Source organism: Eptatretus burgeri, chromosome 18 (genome assembly GCF_056783735.1).
Source record: "Eptatretus burgeri isolate ZD-2024b chromosome 18, Ebu_testis_v1, whole genome shotgun sequence".
In the NCBI taxonomy this organism is placed as follows: domain Eukaryota; kingdom Metazoa; phylum Chordata; class Myxini; order Myxiniformes; family Myxinidae; genus Eptatretus; species Eptatretus burgeri.
This window is the reverse complement of record NC_140978.1, coordinates 34,766,060-34,789,450: the sequence shown is the minus strand read 5'-3', so window position 1 is coordinate 34,789,450 and position 23,391 is coordinate 34,766,060. Positions and strand designations below refer to the sequence as shown.

Genomic DNA, 23,391 nt, shown 5'->3' with positions numbered 1-23,391 from the left:
ATTTCCGACAAACATGCAGCTCAAACGATTTGTGATGGAAAGAACGAAGAACTGTTCGAATGATCACCAAGCTGAAGGAGACATTTATAACCGGTGATGTGACCTGATGTTTCAACCTCTGACGACCTTTCTGTCCGTGAGCAATGCGGTTGAAGAGTCCTCCGAGATATGCATTTGGCCAATGACGTCATATATTGCTAAACTCATGAAACAGAGGCTGTTTCATCAGTTTTCAACACCCGTTTAACTTATTGCCAATGGAGATATGAAAATGACGTCATGCATCCACATACACAGTACCATCTAGTTATTTCTATAGTACCGTAGTCTCTGCAATTGGGGGGGGGGATGGGGTGGAGTGCGGATATTGATACGTTGCTTGATTCAATAATGTCACATGTATTCCTGAAGTTCGAGATATTTTTTTGTGGAAGAGCCTTGTATATAGTGCCTCTTAAAAGGAGACCGAACAATCCACCTCATCCAGCTTGCTGTCTGTGGTTCTATTAAAACATTTAGCATATGGTTCCATAAGTTTGGAGGGGAAATATCAGTTTAAAAGCAGGGTATGAGATTGTCTACAACACTCATGTGCTCAAACAGTGCAGATGCCGAACTCACGAACTTCCACTGGAAGGTGCTTGTACCTGGTGCGTGCCATGTTCAAAAAGGAATTGAATCCCCTAAAGGCGAGAAGTCGGGATTCTTTCACCTACGTGTAAGTTGGTGAGCTTGCAAGTCCTGAAATCCCTCCTGAGTCTCGTGTGTGTGTGTGTGTGTGTGTGTGTGTGTGTGTGTGTGTGTGTGTGTGTGTGTGTGTGTGTGTGTGTGTGTGTGTGTGTGTGTGTGTGTGTGTGTGTGTGTGTGTGTGTGTGTGTGTGTTTGATATAAAAGCATGTTCTTCAAATCTTACACCTTGATCACAACTTTTTCAGTTATTCTCATAAAGTCAAGATACCTGACAATCGTGGCTTGTGTTACCTAGGGACAAAGGTACCTGACAATCATGGGTTGTGGTACGTTGGGACAAGTCGGCTGAAAGGGGTGAACATTTGGCATCTCCACTTGTATACTAGTTCAGGAGTACGTCGTGCTATCTGCCAGAGACATTATTGAGCACCTATCAGGGCCGAAATGTGTGGGGAGAACAAAAGACATCAATGTTTCAGGTGTGCAGCCGGTGAGTGAAATTGATCCTGTGGCATAGTGGCCATGAAGCGGGCCGGCTCGTCGGTAAGGGGACACGATGGAGGTACACGCAATACCGGCTTCAGAGTGACAATGGCCCCCAAAGCCATTCGCCAAGATGGACAGGCGCAGGGCAGCAGGTAAACATTTTAGAACTCTGGATGCAGTGCATATTGTTCAAATGAACATGCAGAGACAGGAGGGAGGGGGCGAAGATAGAATGAGCTCGAAGGGTGAGAAGTCCAAAGTGGGGTGGAGAAACCTGTGGGGGGGGGCGACCTGCAGGAGCAGAAAGGAACAGAAGGCCAAGGTGGGAGATGCTGAAAATGACTGAACTGGGATGAGCGCACATCAACAGGAGGGGCATCTTTAAAGGGGAGGATCCGTGTCGGTGTCTCTCGCAGTCGGCGTGTGTGCGGTGGAGATGAGCGAATGATCCCACCATGGTCGGGCCGTCGAGCAAGGAAGGTGAGACTCGGGTCAATGGCCCAGCAGGTGAATACGATCCGATGACTCGGACAGCGATGAGTTATCAGCCTCGTTACGTTTTCATTCATTACATCTTGTCTGCTCGAGACGTCCCAAAAAATCTGTTTATAATAGTGCAGACACTTATTTATGGACGCTCGTTCGTATTTATTAGAAGTATAATTTCTGTCCGACATGATGAATACCGGTAATTCTATCACTGTATTGCTCGTATATCTTTTCCACGATGAATCTCGGCGCATCTGATGGGTTCAGGCTTTGTACTTCGACATCGAGTTTGTGACCAGCGAGTGAAACGACGATCGAAAAGTCAATGAGGATTTAACATCGAAACCGTTTAACTGATCACAATTCACCTTTTAACCTCTGATCGTCTGTTTTCTTGTGGATCAACAGGTTGCAGTGCACGCATTACCGAGTTTACGTCTGTCCGATGAGACGAACAAATATTTAGGGCGGTGCGCTTGGGATCCGAGGATCCTGAGTTCGAATCCCACTTGGCTGTTGAATTAATACCAGGTGGGGTTGACTCTGCCTGTCGTCCTTCCGAGGTCGGCAAAATGACTGCCGGCTTGCTGGGATCCTGTGTCGGAGTGGCGACCCGTCCAGGATTGTGTCCAATAACCAAGGAGACTGCTTCGGCAGCACCAACGCTCTGCACAGAGTATGGACCCGATGGATGGATGGAAACTAATATAATTAATTTGATCGACAATATCTCAAACGTCTAACATTGCAATTCAAAAGAAGTTTGCTTCTCAAAAAGTTTATAGAATAATATATTTAGGGGTGTTGGAAGAAGAAGAACTCTTTGTTTTGGGGGAATGACCAATTGAAGGACAATTTATCGAATGTGTATCGATCGATGCAGAGTGGACCCTTTCTGTGAGTTGCTCAAGATGTGCTCGGAACCAAATGTCTCACAACAGTCCAAGAAACGCAAACTTTATATTGTTGTTGAAGTTTTGAATATGCAGGTCTGGGTTATTGATAATTCTTTTTTTTTTTAATGACGTTACTATTTTGGGGAATAAAATGTTGACCTGTTTTGAACTGTGGCGAGTTTCCTCCTTACTTGCACTTTCTGAATTGCCCTCGTATGTTTTACGAAATTATGTGACAAATTCCAAACCGATGTGCTCAACGTAGAGCAACAATGGGTTCTTGTCGAGTTGGTTTGTATTGTCGAGAGGGGGCCTCAAACACAGAGCAACAATGGGTTATCATTGAGTGGGTTTGTGTTATTGATTGTGTGCCTCCCACACAAAGCAACAATGGGTTATCATTGAGTGGGTTTGTGTTATTGATTGTGTGCCTCCCACACAAAGCAACAATGGGTTATCATTGAGTGGGTTTGTGTTATTGATTGTGTGCCTCCCACACAAAGCAACAATGGGTTATCATTGAGTGGGTTTGTGTTATTGATTGTGTGCCTCCAACACAGAGCAACAATGGGTTATCATTGAGTGGGTTTGTGTTATTGATTGTGTGCCTCCCACACAAAGCAACAATGGGTTATCATTGAGTGGGTTTGTGTTATTGATTGTGTGCCTCCAACACAGAGCAACAATGGGTTATCATTGAGTGGGTTTGTGTTATTGATTGTGTGCCTCCAACACAAAGCAACAATGGGTTATCATTGAGTGGGTTTGTGTTATTGATTGTGTGCCTCCAACACAGAGCAACAATGGGTTATCATTGAGTGGGTTTGTGTTACTGATTGTGTACCCCCAACACAGAGCAACAATGGGTTATCATTGAGTGGGTTTGTGTTATTGATTGTGTGCCTCCAACACAGAGCAACAATGGGTTATCATTGAGTGGGTTTGTGTTATTGATTGTGTGCCTCCCACACAAAGCAACAATGGGTTATCATTGAGTGGGTTTGTGTTATTGATTGTGTGCCTCCAACACAGAGCAACAATGGGTTATCATTGAGTGGGTTTGTGTTATTGATTGTGTTCCTCCCACACAAAGCAACAATAGGTTATCATTGAGTGGGTTTGTGTTATTGATTGTGTGCCTCCAACACAAAGCAACAATGGGTTATCCTTGAGTGGGTTTGTGTTATTGATTGTGTGCCTCCAACACAGAGCAACAATGGGTTATCATTGAGTGGGTTTGTGTTACTGATTGTGTACCCCCAACACAGAGCAACAATGGGTTATCATTGAGTGGGTTTGTGTTATTGATTGTGTGCCTCCAACACAGAGCAACAATGGGTTATCATTGAGTGGGTTTGTGTTATTGATTGTGTGCCTCCCACACAAAGCAACAATGGGTTATCATTGAGTGGGTTTGTGTTATTGATTGTGTGCCTCCAACACAGAGCAACAATGGGTTATCATTGAGTGGGTTTGTGTTATTGATTGTGTTCCTCCCACACAAAGCAACAATAGGTTATCATTGAGTGGGTTTGTGTTATTGATTGTGTGCCTCCAACACAAAGCAACAATGGGTTATCCTTGAGTGGGTTTGTGTTATTGATTGTGTGCCTCCAACACAGAGCAACAATGGGTTATCATTGAGTGGGTTTGTGTTACTGATTGTGTACCCCCAACACAGAGCAACAATGGGTTCTTTTCACGTGGGTTTGTATTGTTGAGAAGGGGCCTCCGACACAAAGCAATGATATGTTATTGTCGAGTGGTTTTGTGTGATTGATTGTGTGCCTCCAACACAGAGCAACAATGGGGTATTGTGGAGTGGGTTTGTATTGTTGAGGGGGTCTTCCGACATAAAGCAACAATGGGTTATTGTTGAGTGGGTTTGTTATTTATTGTGTTCCTTCAACACAGAGCAACAATGTGTTATTGTCAAGAGGGTTGAGCAATACTATATCAGAAGAACATGATTTTTTTTTTTCTTCATCAGTGGCCAAGCGGTGAATAGATGGTTCACATGTGCTGCAGGCTTGAGGTCACAATGTGTAAGCTCATGAAAATTATCGGCGTCACTTATGTATGTTCAATGAATGAAAGTTTAAGAGCTCTCTCATACACTCCTTACATATTGATTGTATCACCAATCCTCCCTGCATTGTTTATTCTCAACGTCGGTAACCTGCCAGTAACCCTCTTCTTGTTAAATACCCAAAATCCAGGCTCGCTGCTCACCTCCACTCATTTATTCCTCCTTTCTCTTGCTTGCTGAACCAACTTCCCCAGTCTGTTTTGCCACATTCTTCCCTGCAGGGCTTCAAGACATCTGATCGCCAATACCTCACGTCCATATCCATGGTTCCTTCTACCTCAAATGACCCCATTCCCAAGCACTTCCCTTTTCCAGGTGATCCCCTCCGCCCCCCCCCCCCGCTGCCTCACCTTTTCATTTGTTTTTGTTGTCAGTTGGTTTGTTCCTTTTCTGTTTCATCCCTGCTTCCCCCTCCTCTTCTTGCTGTGTTTCATTCAGCTTAAGTGCAGCTTTTTCATCCCCATGTGTCCTTCTCCTCCTCCCCTTGATCTCGCTCTTGCTCTCACCTCGACTCTGCAGTTGGTGTTTTCCCCTCGACATTTTGTTCCCTTCCAATCTGCTGTAGCTCTTCCATGAGCCTCGATTATGTATCTTACTATAATTCACCGTCTGTCCGTCTGTCTGTTCCCAGGTACCGCAAAAATGGCTGAACGGATCGCAACCATTTTTTGGGTGTGTAATCCTGGGACCCCTTGGAGTAAAATATACATAAATATAATAACATAACCCCCTCGACGGCTCCCGTAGGGAGCACGTGCTTCGAGTACCAAAAACAAGTCTCGTATTTGTTCAACATCTGCCATTTCATGATCTCGCTCATCAACCTGGCAATGCTGAAGAGTCCAACAGGATTGTGCAGAGATGGCACATTGGCGTTAAGTTGTCTAGCCAAGGCTCGATTTCTGACCTGACTGTAAACTGTTGAATTAGTGCTTCGCAGGTTCGGTATTGCATCACAATATGTTCCATTGCTCGGATGGATGGTAAGCCGAGTGTCCGTGTGCTGGCATTAGTTGGTGGATGTTAAAGATCCCACAGTGTTTTTCAATGATGAGTAGGTGGGGTATCACCACGACCCTGAAAAAAAAAAAACAATTTCTATCCTAAAGGGGGCACTACATCAGCGGCACAGCTGCACTCCCAGAAATGAGGCCACCAGCAGTCAGTCACTTGCACATGAATTATTGAGGTGTTGATATTGTGAAAGTTTCTGTGTAACTATAGGCCCTCTTATTAATCAAGGCTGGTCAAGGTATTGGCACAGAGTGGCTTACCTTTAGGAATGATGCTGTAAGCAGACCAGACAGTGGGCTTTATGTCCTCAAACAGCTGTGTTCTCTAAGTTGTAGCACTCTTATGTTCATACCATGTCACCACATCAGAATGGCAGTCTATATAGTTTTACCCCATCCCGTTGAGAATATAACTCAGACAAGAAAGTTTATTATTCATCAGGCAACCCACTGAGAGATCTGTAACCCCCTCCACACTTCCCCCACAATCCAATACCTATTTCAATGTGTGACCTTACTTACACTTCAGCTTAAATCAGTTAAATTTAATCCTCTCTTGTCCCACATACATGGTCCCTATTTTATCCCCCCCCTCCTCCTATCAACATGTCTCTGCTCCACCATGAGGTACGACTGAAGCACGTATGTACCAGCACACAATGGCCTGCTCTTTTCAAAATATATCATGGGGTCTTTTAATGTCCACAAGCAACTGCGAGCAAATGTGTCAGCCAGGTAAATGTCTCTCATATCTGATGGCTTTCCCTGGCTGTGGAACACAGGGGCGGCGGTTTGCAGGTTTATCCAATTCTGTCGAGAACTGAACCCACGCGAGACACACATCCAAGCTTTTGAGTCCATTTCATGCTTTACTTTTCACTCGTTATTTACTAATCATGGGTTGCACCTTTTGAGTATTTCCGAATGGATAGCCTTTTTGTCGTTGCGTCTTTCATCAGGGGTTACGCACCAAGGAAACGTCATCCGTAAGGCAGATGTGCAACCATATGCCGTTAAATCGGGCATGCTGTAAGTGGTTTGTGGCTCCATCAAGGCGGTGGACATTTTCCTCCCCTGTCCTAGCTAATGGATTTGTAGTTGAGGGTTTAACTCTGGTCATCATCTTGTAAACAGCATGTCAGGGTACAACTTCAGCTTGTTGTATTTCCAGTAAGCAACCACCATTTCCAGCAAGACAGGTATTTATTAATGATGGCGGTCAAGCGGTTTTGTGTTTCATCAGAAGTTTCTCAGTTAGACGATTTGGACAGCAATTCACACCTGTCATTGGTGTTGTGGTTGTGCTCTGCTCGACTTTGGAATGCACATGGCTGTCTCGGTTTCTGTGTAGAAGTCACAAATGCAAACGAGTCCTTCTTCTGATAGTTTCAAAGGTCAGCAATCCACTCTGACCCTGAGAGCAAATGATTCGTTCGATAATGAAAAACCTCTGGTCGAGGAAATTTATACCTGTGAGTGATGGAAAAGGGTTGCTAGTTGTGTGTGACTAATATGATTTTGAAGCTTGTATCTGGGTCAAGTCTAGTATAGATTGTGCGGATAAAACAAACAAACACCTGCACCATAGTCGTTTTGGAGCGGCTTACCGGAGCAATTTCTTGGCAAGGGTTATCTTGAGTGGTTTGCCTTTGCCTTCCTCGTGTTGTTAGGTACATGCTCGATCCTTTCAATGAAGCAAGGAAGCAGCTCATACCTTTTCATTCATTTGTTTTTGCAAAGTCTTTGGTATTACTCAGCCGGGGTTTTAACCACCAACCTCACAGACTCAGAGCGGACGGTCTCACCATTATGCCACCGAGTCTGGTTATTGTACGGATAAGTACACTTAAAATAATTACGTGCACAATGCTTGTCTCACATTTGTGCAATTACAGGTGCTTGCCATTTGTATTGCTTTTAAAGCACGATGGGCTCATTACGGTGAAACAGCAGGCGCCGCCAAACCTGGAATCGTGTTGAAGCGGCCATGATTCAGGAGCCACGCTCTGGAGTAAAACTGAGGAATAGAATTCTGACTTGTCTGTATCAAACTTGTGGCATCATTCGATCATCGGTACTGCCTGGCTACGTTGCCAAAGTGATGCAGAATAAGATGGACCCACTTCCTCGTTATGCCCTCATGCTAGTACTATATTTTTTGCTAATCCGGCCCAGAATGCTCTGATGCCCCTTCTGGAGCATCCATGTGTGCTTTCCACTATTTCACTGGAATTGCAAATCTGTTTGCTCATAGTTCCTTTTTGATAATGGCACCTGGCTTGAGTCTGTGTTTTCTAATGAGGGTAAAAAAGTGGATTTTGCAATGTCAGATCTTGTCTGGGTGCTGAAAGCGATGAGGTGTAGCTACGAGAGGCAATTCGTCAAGTGGGATGTTCATATAGTATGTCATGTATGACCGACAGATTGTAATATCTGCCATCGATCGTTGGTTTGTTCTCCGATTGCAGAGGATTGTGCAAGTGCCTTTATTTGGAGGTCCACTTAGCCTTCGGGCTAGATGGGATTTGGCACGGTCAGTGGTTTACCTCATTTCAAATGCCACGTTTATACAAAAGGACTACAGATTGAGAGGGAGGAAAATGTCTTTGCCTCCAATCTCTCTTCATAATGTAGGATGCCATGATTGGTTGTTTTGCTGTTCATCAAGTTATAGCGTTTTCTCTCGCTCTCTCGCTCTCTCCCTTCTACTCCTGTTTTTTCATTCCCTTGTGTGTTGTGTCGAACTGTAGTTGCACTACCACACTCACTGTCAGTACATTTCCTCGTTAAGTCCCCCCCTCCACCCCCTATAGGATGGGGGAATACTCATTGCTATTGTAGGTTTCCTACAATTGTAGGTTTGTTCCTACAATTAGGCCCCCAAATTTTAAATGGTACCACAGAGTTTCTTTGATCCCCAGGAATACTAAACCACCATTTAGAATATATATATATATATATATATATATATATATATATATATATATATATATATATAATATAATATATTTTATATATATATATATATATATATATATATATATATAGATATATATATATATATATATATATATATATATATATATATATATATATGTATTATTCATTCTTGCACTCTTTCATTTTCTAAATTTTCGGAGCTGGCCCGGACTTTCGGAATGAAATTTTACATCAATAAAGTATATAGAAAGTACACGGTGTTGACGTGTTTTTTTGACATTGACCAAATTTTAAGGTCATGACCCAATTCTTAACATTTTAACATTTTTCACCATAACTCTTCAGAACAAAATTTCCATCGCTAGATAGCCTAGGCAAGACGCATTTATGCTTAATTTACAACACCCCTTTGGGTTAAGGTCAAAGTTTTAGACCCAGAGGAGTACCAAACCATAATTTAGGTTTTTCTCCTTTTTAGGTCATCTCTACCGAGATGACCTAATAAAGCCGGACCAAATGTCCGTACGTCCGTCAACAATATTTCTTTCCGATCTTGTTGAAACTTAGTATGTGGGTAGAGGTCGAGGAGTGTTGCACAAGGATGTAACTTTTGTCCGGGTTCAAGGTCAACGACGAGGTCACGAGGTCATGTAAGTTATAAAAATCGCCATTTCCAAAACCTATCTCGTCTGCCATTCTACAAGATATTCGGCAACTGTTTATTGATTATGATAGTAAAAAATATTATCTTGTATCTCACCGGACAGATTTTTGAATTTCCTTCCCGTTTGATCGTCACGTGATCTGGAAGATGGCCAAAAACGCCGATGCGATTCGCAAAGAAGGAAGGAAGGAGAAATGAAATATAAATATAAAACACATTTTTAGCCTTTTATATTTATACATTTTCCGCCGAAGGTGCAAAAGTTTCAAAACCCGAAATGTAAACGTCAGCATTTATTTTCAAAATATAATTTCGTGCGCGTGCCAAAATGCCGAGTCATCTTTAACCAAACTGTGCAGTAGTCCGGTCATGGAGTCTGAGCAGTGGCCAGCGTGGTTCAGATTGACTGTGGTTTCTGGGGCGAAGGTGATTGTTAAGAAGTATGTCGGCGGTATAAATTCGAGTGACTGTATTGGTGATTTAATTACACAACATCTTGACAACGAATATTCTGGCCGAACGATTGCATCAATTCAGTGCATCAGCAGGGATGATTCGCAGGCTCCTCTCGATCGTGCCGATATCTAACATAATCACCGGCGGACATAGGGCTGCAGGCTGTGGGGCGTGGCCACCGATCCCGGATGAGGGGATAAGTGATAAATTGTGCTACATGCTTCGGGCTTTCTGATTAATATATCAATGAGTACATTCCATAATTAATGAATTAATAATTAATGGATCTGGCAGACAAAATGTTTTTTCATACCTGACATGTTACTTTGTGCAGTGTCACGAAACTTCTGTGGAATTAATAATTTATGAATTTGCTCGATCTAACGATTTTTCAAACCTCAATATCTCTATAAATACTTGAACAATTTTCATTCTGAAAGTTGCATTACAATCAGTGAAGAATAATCTCCAGGATTATCATAATCTCCCAGAGCTAAGCCTATTTTTTCGTTTTTTTTTCTACAACCGGAAGTGAAATGTCCCCAGAGAGTGGACAGACCGGAAAACCACGTATTGCACTTACTGGTGATTCTGATGTGTTAATCCGGGTACTAAATGAACAATACATATTTATTAATTATGTCATTAGTAGTATTATCCTAGTGTATCTCTGTGAACTATTTCAATCTAAACGGTTAGTTTGGACTGTTTCGCGGTTACCTTAACTGAACATTGAGAACTTGTGGTATTATCGAGATGACTGTCACCCCCACACGGGGTAATTTTTTTTTTCCTGCCAATCTCCAAACTGTATCTCTGATCAGGCCTGGACTTTCAGAATGAAATTTTGCATCAGTAATGGGAATAAAAAGTATGCAGGGTTGATATAATTTTTAACCTTGACCTAATTTTAAGATCATGATCTAATTATAATTGTACTAATTGATCTAATTATAATTTATTATATTTCCAACCATTGTATTGGGGAAAAATGGTCATTTTTATGGGAAAATCCATTTTCGCACACAGCATCAGTGACAGGTTCAGAAGTATTTTGTTGTGGCGCTGGTAGTCACTGATGGTGAATCAGTCATCTGCCTTCCAAGACAGGAAGATGAAAGCTCTCTGGCTCCATGCGGTGAAGAAGAGGCGGACACTCGCATCATGCTACATGTGGCCCATGCTGCAGAACATGACCACCGTCGGATTCAAGTTCGAACCGTAGACACCGACGTCATCGTCTTGGTGGTGATGGTAGCCCAGGCACTACCATGCGTGGATGAACTCTGGATTGCCTTTGGGATGGGCAAGAACTACTGCTACATCTCTGCCCATGAAATAGCTGCCTACCTCGGTCCACAGAAGGCACGTGCCCTCCCTGTCTTCCACGCCATGACCGGATGTGACACGGTATCAGCATTCGTGGGGCATGGGAAGAAATCTGCCTGGGCCACATGGAACTCGTTTCCAGAACTGACAGATTCTCTTGTGACCCTGACCACCACGCCAGTCAACATCCAGGATGACACAATGCACTGCATTGAAAGGTTTGTGGTGGTGCTCTATGACTGCACCAATCCATATACGGACGTCAACGAGGCCAGAAAGTAACTCTTCGCCAAGAGGAACTCCGTCCAGCGCATCCCACCTACCTACGATGCTTTGGAACATCATGTGAAGAGATCAGTCTTCCAGGGTGGCTATGTCTGGGGGCAGGTCTTGGTCCCTCAACCCGTGCTTCCATCACCAACAAGCTGGGGCTGGCGGCAAACAGAGGATGGGTCCTACGAACCGCTCTGGACCACACTCCCTGAGGCTTCAAAAAGCTGCTTTGAGCTGGTGTTGTGCGGCTGCAAAAAAGGGTGCAGAAACCGCTGCAAATGCAAGAAGGCTAATCTGCAATGCACTGGACTGTGTGCTTGTGAAGGAGAATGCCAGTAGACAGACGCAGTAGACACAGACTGAGATATCGGCCGAGCTTAGAATGTGCAAATGCAGAGTCGCATTGCTTGTAAAAGTGTTGACTTCTTGATCCAGAGTCAGTACGCTTGAGCTCAGAAACTCATATTGTACTAGACTGATGTATGCGTGTACCATGTGTCCTGGTAGAATGGTAGTAGACAGTAAACCGTAGCCGCTTGAAAGTGAAGTGTGCAATAATTTGACTACATTTTCTGAGTTTGTCATTATCACGATTATCAGTTCCCTTTTCAAAATAGAGTAAAGTATGTAATCTATAATGCAATTTTTGTTGATTCTAAACCCATTGAATGTGATGAATATCATTTGACTCTTGTTCTCCAGGCAATAATGGGTACTTTTCAGCGAAAAGTTTCAGGAGAGCAGCAATTTACAAATCAAATAATGGCTTTTTTACCGAAAATACTGGTTCATAATATTTGAATCCGTCTTTTCATGGTCAATTTACTGAATTTTACACTTTCCTTATATATACCACCAATACAATAAGAAAACTAGAGGGGGAGCACTCGGTAGAGTGCAAAACCTCCGCCGCCAATACTGCTGGGTCACTCAAGTGAAACTGATATCCTATTCATTCAATTTGAGGTCAACAGTGCTCACAGAGTTATAGTTTGCAACTTTCCCTTTTACTTTTAACTTTTACATACTCAATTCATTCGTCATAACTAGATTCCTTGAGACAGAAATTGATTTTACGTAGGTATATCCACCTGAAGTTCCAAAATCAGCCGCAATTATAATTTTGGCATGTTTTTTTGTTGGAAATCACTTATAACATGTGGAAATGCCAAAAAAAAAATCGAAATTTTGTTGAAAAAAAAGTTGCAAAATTTTCTGGTTTTTTTTCTCTAACAATTTTTTTTTTGGGGGGGGGTTAGAAATCACTTAAAACATGTAGAAATGCAAAAAAAAAAAATTCAAATATTTTTTCAAAATGGCCGCCATAGCGGCAAAATTGGATTTTGGACCAAGTCCAAAATCTAATGGCATGATCCTTGGACCAGACCTAATCCCCCCACCAAGTTTCGTCGAAATCTGTCGAGGAGTTTTTCTGTAATACTGTTCACAAACAAACAAACAAACAAAGAAACAGAAAGGGGTGAAAACAGTAACCTCCGATCTTCGATGGCGGAGGTTAATAAGAGCATATAGCCAATTTCACTAAAGTAGAATGGTGGCCATTTTGGAAAATGGTCGCCGAAGCTGACCAAGGCACAATCTCGGGTGGCTCCACATCTAGAATTGTTCGGAATGCATTATTCTACAGGTGTACCAATTTTGGTGCTTTTATGCAAATTTGAACAATTGATCTGAAATATCAGACTACGCTGCAGGACAATAGACAGTTTTACCCTTTTCATCAAAACTTCACTCAGGTTTGTCCGATTAAAACAAAGTTTCCCTCCATAGATAGCCTGGAGTACGCCGCATTTACACTCCATGTACATCATATCTCTCAGAATTAGAGGTCAAGGTCAAATGGTGGTCTGAAAAAAAATGTTTTTTTTTTTGTTATCGCTCAATTTTGTCAATGCAGAATCTCAGACCGCTTGGCCTTCCAAGATGTTCTTGCATCATAATAGTGTGCCTGCACTGAAGTTGTGCACCTGATATTTGATTGGTGACCTCGACCTACGTTTTTTGGATTGTGACCTAATGAACGAAAAACACCTTTTTGATTATAACCTGAATAGTTTTCCTCTGATTTTCATAATGAGTTTTATGGATAGAGTATAGAAGGGGACACATTTCCTTTATTTACACACTATTCTAAATATTGAAAAATGGTCACACGGTGGACTGACAAAAAAGAAAGAGCTATCATTGGATCACAAGCCAAAGGGAGGTCGCAGGCAATTACTGGTGGGGGAGGCTTACCCTTGGCAATCGCTTTGTGATCGCAAATATCTAGTTTCTCTCTGTCCCCTTAGTCTTCCATGAGACTAGATTTTGCACACAAACTATATGAATGCATCTTCTTTAATGGCCACAATTATTTACAAGTTGTTGTGGGGTTGGCTGGGGTAAGCTTGACCCAAGTCTTTCACAAACAGGCTGGCTCGGCCTGACATTCGATCATGATTTTAGGCAGAAATTTTGGAATTTGATCAAAATGTGTTTCCTTGTCACCGACTCTTCGCTTTGTATACTGTGCGATTCTTATTTGACATCCAGCAACTTATGACAGCAGATGGTGACACCCGTTTACCGTCTATCTGAGGGATGGCACGCACATTGATGAATCACCCTGCCTTGTGAAACACCCTTGATGACAGTTTCTACCGAGGCCAAGATGCGAATCCAGGTTAGACAGCTTAGAGGCGAGTATGTGTACCACTGTGTACCCAAATCTTTTTTTTGTTGTCCACAACCCAAAATTTGAAATCACATTCACTTTGCAACCCAAATGGGATGGCACCTACCACAAAAATTGTCAGAGAACACAATTTCGACATGAAAAATTATGTCATTAGTAGTATAACCCTAACTAACCCTAACCCTAACCACTAACAGCTAACCCTCACCCGAACCCTAACCCTAACAGAGTTGAAGGACAAAATAGAGGGAGACTTGGACAAATGCTGGGTAGTGGAGGATGCATGGGGTGGACAAGATGGATATCAAAGGAAACTCTCAGGAGTCAAAACTGGAAATTTGGAAAGAGATGGGTATTAACGGGGCTAGAAAAGATCATGATTTTGGATTGGGGATGATCTGAAGTGGGGAACAGCTGTCTTGAAGACTTGGAGGGAAGAATGAGATGGAAGAGAATGTGGAAGTTGGTTCCACAGGTGGGGAAAAGAGGAACAAAGGAATGTAGGTGAGTAGTTATTCTAGATTTAGGTAGTTTCACTGGTGGACCATGTGTGCCCTGCAGAAAGGGGTAGTGGTGGAAATGGGGAGGTGGCTGCATGGTAGCGGAGTGGATTACCAGGTAATCCCTGCCTTTTGCAGGAAGTTGAGGAGGGCAGAAAGTGCATTATCACACGGATGCTTGAAAAGGTCTGATGTCATTGCTGAATTAACAGAGAGAGTAAGAGGTTCCTATAATGGATCGTATCCTTTGACTGTCAATAATTTTGTCCTCAGAAGTCTTAAGGAGTTTTCAGGGGTAGACCTCAAAATTCCCTTAAAATTATTCTCTGATTCCAATTTATCCTGTATTATGTCAATTTTCCCTGTGATAGAACAACGCATGTATCCTGGCAATGAATGAAACTACCTGACATGTCTACAGCTGTCATAAAGCTTTGTATAATGTGCTGGGATAGGTGATAGTGCTGTGCAGTACACTACCACTAATTGATATCTTTAATGGAAGGTGAACTGTGGTGTTTGTCTGTGTGTTTGTACGTCTGTTTCCGGCGACCGCTTCTCGTGTTGTGTTTGAAAAACACCGCATACAGACAAAGCTTAATTCAAGTCTTTGAACAAAGGTTGCAGTGCAAGATGATCACTTCATTCAAGGGAAACCTCCATTTAGCATTGTGACCGAAAAATAACGTTAAATAATAAACTTCAAAGAGGTCCAAAATAAACTTAAATTTAACATTTGTTGGATTCGATGACATGGTTCGTAAAGAGATGGAACATCCGCTGTGAGTCATGGAGGTTGGCATTTCAAACCCCAGCCAAGTCATTACAGTCGTTATATCAAATATTTTTCAAATGGTGCATGTTGCTTCCTTGCTTGATGGTCAACATTTAAAAAGGATAGAGCACGGATATATATATATATATATATATATATATATATATATATATATATATATATATATATATATATATATGTTGTTACAGTTGCGGGGGTCTATTGAGTAATTTCAAAGGAAAGGGAGGATTGTATAGAGTTGCTTGTTCCGTGGATATGTAGGAGATATCTCGAAATAAATTAAGTCGAGAAACTGTGAGGTTAAGTGTTACTTGTTACCACACAGGGTGGTGCTGTGTTAATTAGCTAGGGTCTAAGACTAATTTGTCCCAGTATGTGATTACCCCCTGTGACATTTTCTTACGTTTTTGCATTTATGAGCCAGAAATAACAAGAATTAAGTTTTAATAACAACACCACCAACAGAAACCGAGCTTCCGAGCAGGCAGAAACCCTGTCTTTTTGCTTCGTGCCATCAAGCCACGCCCGAGGCTTATGATTGATAGGTGAACGTCAGAAGGTTTGGCAGTGATGTGAGTGAAGAGATGGCGGTTGGAAGAGAAGGGCATTACAGTTGCTTCTCATCGATAGGACGAAGAAGGCTGCACGATTCTCATGTTCGTGCTGTGTGAATTTGCCTGCGTGCTGGAGCAAGGCGCTAGCCATTGACTGTTCAGCTGAGCGGTGAAGTCTGCACATTTCTAAGGAGGGAAGGAGAGCGTGCCTCATGGCCTGATCACGGGGTCTCAGAAATCGTCTCGTCGTGTGGGCGATCGTTGTGAACAGACTGAGTGCAAGAGAAGAACGGTCGGCATATTCACTTGTGAAAAGAAACTACATCACAGTTCGTGAGTCCTGATGTTGAGTACTGTCTGGATTCCCTTCTGTGTGTTTCTCGGTGCCAGAAACGACTCAATTCGATTGTAAAGTCCTAAAAGATTACTTCTGGATCCGAAGCTAAGTGCCGGGGAAAAGGGAGGATTTTTCTTTTGTTCATTCTTTTCCCCTTGTCCGTTTTTGTGTCTGAGTTCGGAGACACCTCAAATAGGAAATTAGATTTAGTTTTCCTCACTTTCTGTTTTTATTATTACTTGTATTATGACCATTGTAAATATTTGATTTTCATTAAAAAAAAACCCGTATTTATTTAAGTTGCTTGCATCTGTTGTGGGTTCGAGTATAAATCCCTTGTGCTATCGTCCTGGTGAATGCCTTTGGTACGTCCTAACCGTTAACCGTTCCTCGTGCGTAGAGTACCTATACATAGAGAGTAGCGACAACTCAGCTATAGGCGCCATTTTGTTTCACTCTGGATAACGCGCGGTGCGTGCGCTACCGCCGTAGCAGCATGCATGAATGAAGCAATACATCAGGAGGGTGGGATACATCACTGGACATATATATTTATTCTCATGTTTTACTCGGCCAAAGATCTTGATTATAGAATCAATGGGGTTGAAAGTGATAAAATGTTAAAATGCATGTACTCATTACACGGGAAACTCAGAGTAAGTTTGCCAGAGAACGAGAGATTTGGGAGAAACTCGGCCTGTGTAGGCTTATGACATGAAGTCGAGCCAAATAAAAATCTCGAGTCCATAGGCCTAAGTTGGGGCCTCAATTTGATCCATACCTGCCCCTACCCATCCCTCCCCACCTCACCCATCTTTACTTTTTTCATCTCACCACATTATCATCTCACCCATAACAAACAAAAACAACAAACACCGATACCTACATGTAATTTATCATCATAGTTACCACCCAACACGCTCTCAAACACACCAAAAAGTGACTATGCCAAAATGATTGTATCAGATTTCAAAAATATCTTAACAATTGAAATGACCCTTTTTTATGGGCAAAGAATAGTTAATTGCACAGGCCTGCTATGCAATTATTGGATGAAAGCACGTTCATGTCAAAATGCTTATGTTAAGTATTCAACTGGTACAATCTTGTGAAGAAACAGTCCATGAAAAATGGCAGTAGGTTTGACTTGCTATTTTATTTCTGTCAACAGTGTTCCATCAATTTGCAAGATGATGAACGATAAAGAAATGCTACAAATTATAAGTACAGGTAACTCTGCTTAACTTGAATCTCTTGGGACCACAGAAATCTGTTCGACGTAGAACAAATCTGCCTCATAGAAGGTAAATAACACGTCTTGCATAATACGGTTTCAAAATTTGTTTAAACTTGTGCGATTATTCGACTTAATAAGGCTGACTTGCATGCATGCAGAGTTACCTGTATTGTTCATACACTGCAGGCATTTTCAAATTCAAGTGTATAAATACGTAATATCATGATTAGTTATATATTAGTGTTTACAGCAAAATTAATTTTGGTGAAATATTAACAACTTGACAGCAAGTTTTCAAGACAATACTACATGATTGATGATTCTGACCAAAAATGGAAATACACCAAATGAAAGTATGAAGGTCAGAGATTGTAGGCTAGATTTTTTTTTTATGAAACCCCATCTAATGTGTTGCCATGGTAACCAAATAAACAGACAATTCATTACAATTGTGTATTTTCATAAGAATGTGCAATTAAGTGATAAATATGTAAATTAATTGGGTTGCTAAATAATGATTGCCCATATTGTTAGCTTTCTGGATGCCAACATCCCAGACTACCATTGATCCTTAATGGGGTTATGATAATAAATAAGATCAACGGCATGCATAAAGAGGGCCCCCAAATTTAAAGCATTTCATTTTTGGGGCAGGCGTGGGGGCAGTGGTTCTATCGGTAATTTTTGTTCCAATTTAATCATACAGGCTATAAATCAAATAAATCAATAATAATAACAATTGCTGCTATGATTGATATAATTCTTATTACAATAATCTTTACCATGGTAACACATTCAACGCATATACAGTAAGACTTATATACCATACATGTCAATGTCCATATGTGTACATTATTTTGCCCTTTTTTTAGTCTAAAACTTGACTGGTTTTTGGTCAACATAAGAAATAGACAAATACCAAAATTGTTCATCAAATTACTTATCAAAACAACGAATTTTCTCTTCTTTCCATAGATAACAACTTCTAAAAGCTTAGATGTCCTTGAAAGTTTATATGGGTCACATGATGACATGCTTCCAATACCGGGAGCCGTGCCTAAAGGCACTGTCGACGGCTAAAAGCTTAAATGCAGAAATTGAAAACGAAACCTATACATCCTGTACCCCTTCTCAGATTTGTTGCTGCACCCAAAGGCGCAACAACCCGTCATTTTGACTAATAAAGTTTCACTCAGTTTCAAACTCGGTCTCTCCGAGCTCACTCGGTGAAGATCTGGATTCGATGCGTAGCTTGGCGCTAGAGTGTGAAACAAAATGGCGCCCATGTGTCACGTGACCATCAAATTCTGGTCCCCCTATGTCGCTACTCTCTATATATAGGTACTCTACTCGTGCGCTATAATCTCCGAGGATCGCGTGTTCGCCTCCAAGGGAAACTGCTCGGCGATCCGGCCTGGTTTGGTGTTTACCGTCCGTCCAACACAATTTGGTCGGGGGATTAACCTTGCAACTCGGACTGCAACATTTGGTGTCAGGAGTGGGATATGAACCCCCCTTGACTCCCTCAGGATTGCAGGATTCGAACTCTGATCGAAATTTCACAGGGGACACAAAATTGTTGATCAGGATAATTGTTGTCAGGTCATGCAATTTGAACCCTGATCGACATTTGTTGATCAAGGGTGGGATGTTTTTAATTCATCGGGACTAGGACGTTTGGTGTCAGAGCGAGCTGAGCTTTAACAAAAAAATGGGAATCTAAATCTTTAAACAATCACCTCTCTACCATCGAGGGAGAGGGGGTTGATGGGTCGTAGGACCGAGGTACAAATTGTATAATTAATTCCTGTTGGGAGAAAAGAACACTTGGAAATTTAAGGGGACTTTTTTTTTTCCTGAGGAGTTTGAATGCGCGCGTGAAATGGACGTGCATGAGATGGCTTTTCGGTGGGAAGGTAGTAAGATGAAGGAAGCAAGCCGGGGGTAGAGCTTGGTGATGACAATGAGGTGGGAACCTTCCCCATTACAGGGCCCTCGAGTCAGAAAATGGGTCCATTGGCTCTCCAATTCACCAGGGAACAAAGAAAGGAAATATGAGAAGGGAATGAACGATTGAAAGAGGTGGAATGAGGAGACAAAACAAACACAGGGTTAAGATGATGGAACGAATGAATAGTGAATTGAGGAGACAAATTGATGAGCAAAGGAATAAAATGAGGGAAATGGGGAAAAAAATTGTTGAACAAAGGGATGAAATAAGGGAAAAGAATGGACGCCTGGAAGGGCAACGGTTCCAGTGTTCGAAGGTTGAGGATGCATTGTGCTACGTGCAACTCCAGGCTCAGCCCCAACCACAGAAGCAGCGACTCTTCACAGGGGAAGACTCCAACAGTGGGAAATGGGTCCTCGTTGAGGCCACATATAATGCCTACATGCCATTCAAGTGGAATGCTCAGCATATGCAGACATTGCCTGTTCCAAAGCAAGGATTAATGAAGCCCACACAGTCAACAGGGGAAGGAATTTTACACCAGCAGAACCAATCCCAGAGTTCAGGTCCAGATAATAGTTGTGAAGGCCAATTATTCACTCTTTATGAAGCTGGTGGAAGTGATGCCAAGGCGGAAGATTATGACGAGTCTAGTGCTTCTCGCTGTTGTAACGGAGATAGTACAGCTGTGGTTGAGAATGGATCTCCAGAAATGTTTTTTGATGACTGTACGGTAGGGAGTGATGCATTGCATGCTGTGGAGGAAAATGACATTGAAGTTGCGAAGGTGCTGGGTGATGAAAGTGATCTTCCTGAAGCATTGCTTCCTGAACTTGGCACTTACAAGAAGGCAGATCTTGAAGTTGGTTTTGTTGAGCCAGGATTTGAGCAGTCCCAATAAGGATGTGTTGAAGAGGAGAGTTGCAGCAACTTTGGCCTCCTGTTGGTTGAGCAAGAGGCTCATCTTGAATCAAACTAGGGTGAGTCGAGAGCAAGCTTTGAGGAGAAAATGCCCCCACTTGGTGTGAATGTTGAGGAGTCTGGTGATGAAGATGATGTTCAGCATTTTTCATTGGATGAACTTGCAGTAGCTGATGTACCCCAGGAATCCTTTCCAGATGTGAGACCCATAGATTCCTCAGCAAGGGATATTGAGGAGAAACAGCTGGATGAATTCCCTGACGAAGGTGAATTGCCAAATACTGGACTTTATGGCAGTGAGAACCGTGTTGAACTTTGTGAGGGACTTTGTCAGTCTTCTTTCGATCCAGTGATTGAGAAGGACACTCCAGAAATTGTGCCACTTGAGCGGGAGTTTGAATTTGAGGAATGTGTTGTGGGGAGTGAACCATTGGATAATGATTATTGGATTGGAGGCAAGAAGGAGATGGATGAGGAAGATGAGCTTTCTGAAGAATCTCTGACTGAATTGAACACTTGCCAAGAGGCAAATCAGGAAACAGATTTGGCAGGACCCTTGTTTCTTTCTCTTGCTGAGCATGTGAGTCCAGTAGTGGTGACTGCAGGTGAGGAAGAGCTCGAACGTGAATCGGAACCAGAACCCAACATAACAGAAGGACCTGATGAAAAAGATCAGATAGAGAGCTCACCCCAGGAAATCATCGCATTGCGTACTGAAATGCAGTCATTCAAGAGTGAAACACAGAAAGTGGTGAAAAGTCTTTGGGAGAGAGTGGGTGAGCTCAAAGCAGAGTTGGACAGTGATTGTAGCTGCCGGCAGCATGTGCAGGATGATGCCCTCGCCTTGCAAGCTGAATTAGATGGGCTGTGCCTGCAGCATGCCAGACAAGCATAGCAAGCCGAACAAAAATGCAGAATCTTACACAGTGACTCTGCTCTCAGGGCAGTAGACGGTACCATATATTTTTTCCCAAGTACTGCTAAAAGTGCCATCAAGGTGATTCGTGTTGTACAGTGTTCAAGTACATAATTAAATTGAAATAAAATAAAGGCTTTAACGGCTGGAGAAGAAAAACAAAACAAAAACCTTTTTTTGGAAGTTTACTGCTGTTGATGCAGTGTCTTTTACACCATCTTATTTAACACGTTAAATTGGTTGTATGTGCTTGTTGTTTGTGTCCTTTGGTGATGTCCATCGAAACAGTAAGTTTCTTGTTTGGAATGATTTTCAATTTTGTTTGACTGCCTGATGAAAATTACCCTACTTAATTACGTAACCCGATTGAAGATGGAAATTTGATGAAAATTTGAATAGGTGGACAGACTGAAAAAAATTACCTTACTCCTTTCTGTGCATGAGCACTCGGGACGAGATTCCGTACAATTTGCCAATTTCAGAGCAAAAGTACGGTACTTCCAAACTGCAGTTTCATGTTCCGATTCATGTTCTGATTTGTGTTCTCAGTGTTGGTTCACGAGTCAGTAAGTGACCACAATATTCGTTATTGGTGTGTGTCTGTCTGTCTGTCTGTCTGTCTGTCCCGAGCATAGCTCCGTGGGTTTTGATCCGATCCTGAAAAATTTTGGTGGGAGTTTTATATCATGATCTAGTTGTGTTTTCCTGATAATGGGCATGGTGCGCTCATTATGGGCGGAGCCACGCTCAAAAAACGTGTTTTTAGGGGGTAGCCGATTTCAATTTGCATATTCTCCGAGGGGGTTTTTCGATTCTGGCAGGGATTTTGGTATTTGGTTAGCCCAATGGCACCTGCATAGACCCACGGAGCTCGATTTTTCATTTTCGTCCCAAGGTCAAGGTCATGAACATTGAAAATTGCGAATTTTGACATAAAAATCATACGACCGCCCAAACTTTGAGAGCTAGGATGACAATATTTTTTATGCATAATCTTGAGGTCATTCCCCACCTAAAGTATTGAAACCATTTTGCTCTGTCTCGAACACCTTGGCCGTGGCGCCCCCTTCAAGTTTGTTTTTACGCTGATTTAATGAAAGTCTGGATAATCCGAGGAGTGCGAAATGCCATATAGCCTATATGACATTATATTGTTCCTGGAATGTTCCAGAGGAAGTTTTGCACCAAAGGTCATAATCCTTGACCTTTGACCTTTAAAGTTCACAAAGGTCAAATTTTCAAAGTTGTGGGAATCAAACCGGGTTTTCGACCTTCTTCGATGAACTAACTCCATTAAGCTATAGCACGTATCCTGTTTCCTTATTTTAATGTCCACAACATTGTTTTGTGACCTTTTAAAGGTTATGCAAAGGTCAAATTTTGAAAATTGTTGAACGAAACCGGGTTTTTAGACATTTTGCAGCTAATAACCTGTCACCCGCACCACATCATGTTGATCATTTTTATAACTTGGTCAAACATGATCACATTGTCTCATCCTTGACTTCTGAAACAATCTACATCGTCAAATACCGCTCGTGAACCTTTGCCGTCTCCAGACTTGTTCATATTGTAGAATTAAATTGAAATCAGGTAATTCCTCGAATGTAGACAGAAAGACAAAGTGAACCAATTGATCAACCCTGCTTTTCGCTTCGCATGTGTGGGATAACCAGAAAGGAGATACTTAGTTATTTGATACAATACAGAAAATCCTCTCCCCCCCCCTTGAATCCTTTCAGTGAGTAATTGTTCACAGTGAACTGCTTGCCCAGGTCCTATAGCATTAATTACTCCCACATGAATCAATTGATCATTTCTCTCGGAATGATAAGGCCTGTGAGTGTTTTACAGAAAGGCTTTCGACTTTGCTCGAAGATGCCCAATTTGTAAATTTGAGTTTGTTGCTCACTCCATGCGTTTTAATTTCTCACCGTCTACTTTCCACCTTTCTGTATGATTCGAAAAAATGTTTTTGCCCTCAAACATATTCTGTCCCCCTTGCCCTTCGACCGCTCCAGCATCCCTGCTCCTCTCCTATGGTGTGTCTTGCTGACTTGGTGACATGGTTTGGGCTTCAATAGCCTCATTGACATTGCAGACCCACTGTGTGATACTTACTCATTGGGTGACACAAAGTTAAGTGGTGCATGTAT

At 42.1% G+C, this 23,391-nt stretch overlaps 1 protein-coding gene across 1 annotated transcript in view; it reads left to right on the top strand.

Moving 5' to 3' along the window:
- Positions 1–1,555: 1,555 nt before the first annotated feature.
- Positions 1,556–23,391, top strand: part of LOC147008864 (voltage-dependent L-type calcium channel subunit alpha-1D-like) — a 355,309-nt gene continuing 333,473 nt past the window's right edge. Inside the window, exon 1 of the mRNA XM_085864488.1 lies at positions 1,556–1,656. Within this exon, the coding sequence (XP_085720614.1) occupies positions 1,632–1,656 (25 nt within the window). The 5' untranslated portion in view covers positions 1,556–1,631. The remainder of the gene's footprint in view (positions 1,657–23,391) is intronic.